The sequence below is a fragment of the Mandrillus leucophaeus genome, unplaced genomic scaffold (assembly GCF_000951045.1).
Source record: "Mandrillus leucophaeus isolate KB7577 unplaced genomic scaffold, Mleu.le_1.0 Scaffold663, whole genome shotgun sequence".
Taxonomy (NCBI): Eukaryota; Metazoa; Chordata; class Mammalia; order Primates; family Cercopithecidae; genus Mandrillus; species Mandrillus leucophaeus.
Window position 1 is genome coordinate 706,485 of NW_012107175.1, and position 5,483 is coordinate 711,967.

The 5,483-nt window shown below is 54.1% G+C and overlaps 1 protein-coding gene across 1 annotated transcript; it reads left to right on the forward strand.

The window, feature by feature from the left end:
• The first annotated feature begins 1,515 nt into the window (after positions 1–1,515).
• Positions 1,516–3,012, forward strand: POU4F3 (POU class 4 homeobox 3). Its single transcript, XM_012001538.1, has 2 exons — positions 1,516–1,724; positions 2,040–3,012. Exons 1-2 carry the CDS (start codon positions 1,605–1,607, stop codon positions 2,934–2,936), a joined length of 1,017 nt encoding a protein of 338 aa, XP_011856928.1. The 5' UTR covers positions 1,516–1,604; the 3' UTR covers positions 2,937–3,012.
• Positions 3,013–5,483: the final 2,471 nt, after the last annotated feature.

Sequence of the window (5,483 nt, forward strand, 5' to 3'; positions counted from 1 at the left end):
CTGTCAGGGCCTCCTCTTGGGCTAAGGGGTGGTACCCTCCATCACCCCACCCCACCTCTTTCAGATTCTGGGAAAGCCGGCACGCACATACCCTGCATAATAGCAGGCACGGTGAGGTCTCTAAGCCCCGAAGATCGCTCTCCCAGCGGACGCAGTGGCCTTGGCAAGGGGTTACAGCTGCACGCGGAGGGGTTCTCTCCGAAACGGAGTGCAGCGTAGCCGCGGTCCAGGATTCCCCATCCATTATTCACGATGTTTACTAGTGCGGGGGAAAGGAGAGGAAAGAAGAGGGAAGTAGAGAGAAAAAGACGCTAGGGGAGGTGGAGGCGGGCAGTACTAACTTCGAGAGCCCTCAAGTTCCGAAACTTCGGGAAGGAAGACCGAGAGGCTAAGGCGCCTTGCACGCAGTAGGCCGTCAGTAAATATTTGTAAGATGGATAGATAACTGGGTGAGTGAGTGAATGGGCTAATCATTAACCCCTCTGACCCTTGATTTCCTCGTCTGTAAAACGGGATAACATCACCTACTCCATACAGTGGGTATGAGAATCCCATGGGCAAACTCTAAATTGTCTAGCGCATATTAGGAACTCTCAAACGGTAACTGTTGTCACGAGGAATGGGCTTGCAAGTTCTGGCTGCCCAGCAAAAGTGCACTGAAGGACTCCCAGGCCTGGAGGGCCATCCTAAACTGTCACTATTCAAAAAATACTCCATAAGGGCTGGAAAAAGAGAGAGTGGGCCAAGTTGCCTCCCTCAAATGAAAGCAAGAAAGGCAAGCGTGGGGAGGAAGCCACTCCTGGACAGAGAAGGCCCCTACCTTACTGCCCCTACCTCTACCTCAGAGCGCGGTTGGGGGAGTAGGGGCAGGGGTCACCTGGGGCTCGTTCTGGCAGCCTCTCACCCTCCCCCGGGCCCGTCTGGGCGCTTGGAGGCGCCTCCTCGCTGCGCCACGGGACCGGACTCTGGTGGACCGCTTGGGCGTGAGGCCAGGAGCGCCCTGGAAATGGGCAGTTTGGCGGCAGCCGGGCCGACGGAGTGTGTGTGTGTGTGTGTGTGTGTGTATGTGTGTGTGTGTGGTGGGGAGGGGAAGTTGGAGTAGGGTCAACTTCCTGCCCCAGCTCAGCCCAGGGCTGTCCTTTTATCCTGGCAGCTCGAGCTGGGACAGGACCGAGAGGATTGGGACTTTTGGGGTGGCATGGGGGGAGGGAAGTCCACGAAGAAGAAAGAATCCGAAAGGTCGGGCGGGTTGGAGCCACGCGGGGCGGGGCGGACTGGGAGAGGCCAGGCCTGGCCCGGGTATAAAGGCTGTGGAGGGGGTGGCCGCCGCGGGCGTAGAAAGGCGCGCCGCTGGCTGCTGTCTCGCCTCACCTCCCGGGCCGCCCCTGCGAGTCCCGGGCGCGTGAGCACGCCTGCGCGCGCCCGGGCCCTTCCTGGCAGGCTGCTTGTAAGATGAGTGAAGAAGCAGGTGGGGGAGAGGGGAGGCAGCGAGCGAGAGGGCGAGGGGAGCGCGGGCGCTGAGCAGCGCTCACTTGGAGCGCGGCAAGCGAGCTAGACAAGCCTGATTCCATGTCCCCCGCTGCCACCCTGCCAGGAGCGCGAAGATGATGGCCATGAACTCCAAGCAGCCTTTCGGCATGCACCCGGTGCTGCAAGAACCCAAATTCTCCAGCCTGCACTCCGGCTCCGAGGCCATGCGCCGAGTCTGTCTCCCAGCCCCGCAGGTACGTAGTGGAGCATAATTACCGCTCTAAGGCACATTTTTTGACAGGCACTAGCTTCATGTTTTTTTCATGTCGCCCAGAACAATCGCCGCTGTCTGAACCCCTCTCCTTGTCTCCCCCGCTTTCTCTCCCGGCGCTCTCTCTCTCTCATTCATGTCTCTGATCCACACGTCTGTTCCAGCAGAGCTGCTGCCTCCGTATTAATTTTTATGACCTGGGCTTTGAGGAGAGGCATCTCGGTTGCTTGAAAATGTGTTTTAATCCTGTGTTGACAGTATTCCCTACTGACCGTGCTGTGCGCCTTCTCGCTTGCAGCTGCAGGGTAATATATTTGGAAGCTTTGATGAGAGCCTGCTGGCACGCGCCGAAGCTCTGGCGGCGGTGGATATCGTCTCCCACGGCAAGAATCATCCGTTCAAGCCCGACGCCACCTACCATACCATGAGCAGCGTGCCCTGCACGTCCACTTCGTCCACCGTGCCCATCTCCCACCCAGCCGCGCTCACCTCTCACCCGCACCACGCCGTGCACCAGGGCCTCGAAGGCGACCTGCTGGAGCACATCTCGCCCACGCTGAGTGTGAGCGGCCTGGGCGCTCCGGAACACTCGGTGATGCCCGCACAGATCCATCCACACCACCTGGGCGCCATGGGCCACCTGCACCAGGCCATGGGCATGAGTCACCCGCACACCGTGGCGCCTCACAGCGCCATGCCAGCATGCCTCAGTGACGTGGAGTCAGACCCGCGCGAGCTGGAAGCCTTCGCCGAGCGCTTCAAGCAGCGTCGCATCAAGCTGGGGGTGACCCAGGCGGACGTGGGCGCAGCTCTGGCTAATCTCAAGATCCCCGGCGTGGGCTCGCTGAGCCAAAGCACCATCTGCAGGTTCGAGTCTCTCACTCTCTCGCACAACAACATGATCGCGCTCAAGCCGGTGCTCCAGGCCTGGCTGGAGGAGGCCGAGGCCGCCTACCGAGAGAAGAACAGCAAGCCAGAGCTCTTCAACGGCAGCGAACGGAAGCGCAAACGCACGTCCATCGCGGCGCCGGAGAAGCGTTCACTCGAGGCCTATTTCGCTATCCAGCCACGTCCTTCATCTGAGAAGATTGCGGCCATCGCTGAGAAACTGGACCTTAAAAAGAACGTGGTGAGAGTCTGGTTCTGCAACCAGAGACAGAAACAGAAACGAATGAAGTATTCGGCTGTCCACTGACTGCGGCAGGGCGCAGCGTCGGGAGCTGGGAGAGCCTAGTGCTCATCCCTCCGGGGTTGGGGGGATGGTTATTGGGAACTCCAAGGCGTTTCCTAGGCAGGTTAGGTTCTCTCCTCCGAAGCCACAGACTTTCTCCCTTTGTCCCGCTTGGTTGCCTCCGGCCTTCTCTTTCTCTTTCCTTTCTATTCCCACCAAAAAAAGTTTTGGCGCTGGGAAAATATTCCAGAAGGGCGGGCCTGAGGGTACTTGTGCTGTCCGTGGTGCTGAAATTTGCCCTCGCGCACGGGGCCGCATGACCTCGGAGCAGGAGCACCAAAACAGAGGACAGTGAATTGGCCCAACCGCCCGAAGCTAGGGTGAAAACGCCACTTTGTTAAGCGTGATCAGGCAAGAAGTGAAGGGATAAAAAGGAAGTGATCCATAATAACACAAAGTCTAGGATATCTAAGGGGGGCACAAACATGCACTGGAGATTTATTAGAGTATATAAAGTACATGTATGTTTCCAAAGGATAGCCTTATACTCCCGTCCTTGCCTAAATTCTATTCATCTTATCCTTTGTTTTGCCGTAAATTCTCATAAGGTAGCATGAAGATTAGGTTCAGGGAAAGTATGCAGGGAGTTGCGGGCTCCAAGTTGCTATTTTTCGTGGTGAGTACGACTCCAAAAGAGGTGGGTCCAGTCTGGCGACTGAAAATTCTGGGATCGCTTGGCTGTTTGTAAGCAGCTGCCAGCTCCAGCTCCGACCATCTTTCACTACCTACTGGTGTTGAGGGGTAATTACTGCTTACTGGATAGCGGGAGTTGGTAGTGTTCATGCCGGCTGAGGACTCTCTGACCCCAGCTAGCTGTTCTTGCCAGATTGCCAGCTCAGCGTGGAGTCAGCTGCTGGAAAGTGACTGTAACTTCTCTGCATTATATGCAAGTCCTTTCAACACGTCTAACCTCGTTGCGCTTTTTTATTACTGTTGTTGTTAACATCGTTAATTCCTATTATTTATTTAACTATGCTTCTTTCCATTCCCTTTATGTGGGTATCTTTCGGTGGAAGTTCACTTATAGTTTTGTAAGGGAAGAGAAGTGGGACCAGCGGCCTGAACCCTTCTCACCCTAGCTCCTCTAGCCCAAATTTTATTTTTTTTCGTTGCTTCATGTAGTTTGCGTGTTGCTGTGTGACCTTTGGTTTCTTTCTCTGAATAGATGCAAATAAAATATTAAGTTTTCTTCTCTCTTTACCCCTTGAATTAACTTCTAAAATAAATGCTTTATTTTTCAACCCGAATCAAAGTGGTTTTATTTTTTCTCAGAGGCTAAGGGGTACTAGCTTTGGAAAGGATGTAAAAGGGAGAACCCCAAAGGACCGGGCTGTCAGTCTCTGCTGACCAGCCCCCAGCCATCCCTTCTCCCCACTCCTCTTCCATGGCAGACTCACTTGGATCTCCTCGTGGGAGACCCTGAGGCTTGTGTCTGAACTTGAGGTTTCAAGGTACTTCCTTCCATGCTTCCCTGCCTGCAAATCTATGAGACTCTGCTCAACTTGACTTAGCTAGTAAACTTTGAAGCCAGACTAATGGGGATTCGAGTTTCCAATGCCTCCACTCACTGGCAGAATCATCCTGAGGCTAATTTCTTAATTTCTCTAAACCTTCTCCAACAAGATTGCTTGTCTGCAGAATGAAGAGACCAATGCTTATTTCACAAGGTTATTGTCAGAACTAGGTAAGATTGTTCATTTAAGACTTCTACTAGTGCTTGGGCTTAGTAGGCAACAAATTATTTTAAAAGATTCAAAGGGCTTGAGAGGAGGTGAGATAATAGAGGCAAAGAGGGAGAAAAGTATTCGCTGTGACATTCTAGTGGGGCCCCCTCGGAATTTCAAATTCAACTGAAATTCTCATCCAGGTTGTTACTCACTCTGTGGTCCACCTCGGCTTCTTTGTGGGGATACTGCTATATCTGCTGCAAAGCGCCTAGCATAGTGCCCTGTACATAATAGGTGCTCCATAGATGCCAGCTCCCTGTTCTCTTTCCGCTCCCTCTTTTTATTTGCGAGTCGTAGAAACGCCTTCCTGATTTAAAATTTAAAGCTCCAAGTCCAGGAGTCATCTGCACATTTCTCTGCTTCGTCCTCAAAGAGTTCCGGGGCATCAAACCAAGACCCGAAATTCGGAGCAGACTGGATTTGCCCTCCGCGCAGTGCGACACCCCCTACCACATAAGCAAACTTGCGAATCTCCCCCCCGGCTCCCTGGGCCTCAGCCCCTCACCCCAGCCTTGCACAACAGCCCCAGCGATTCCTCCACCTCCCTCTCCATCGGGTGTCCTTTAATAATAAATGCCCTTATGCCATTACATTATATTGTGGGTTTTGAAAATTTAAAATACGGCTGATGCAATATTAATTGCCTATAGCGGTATAAAACACAGGGCCGGAGCCCAGCCGGGCTGCAGAGGAGACGACCGTGAGCATCCCGCACCGAAGCGAAGCGCTCCAGAAGGACGCGCTTTTGCGGGCTGCAAGGTTTCCTGCAGGTAAGAAGAGCCTT

What these genes read in the sequence shown, in the direction of transcription:
- POU4F3 (XM_012001538.1), top strand. Translation starts at nt 1,605, where the DNA reads ATGATGGCCATGAACTCCAAGCAGCCTTTCGGCATGCACCCGGTGCTG. An exon ending in TCTGTCTCCCAGCCCCGCAG is followed by an intron (nt 1,725 to 2,039) that starts GTACGTAGTGGA and finishes TCTCGCTTGCAG; the next exon opens with CTGCAGGGTAATATATTTGG.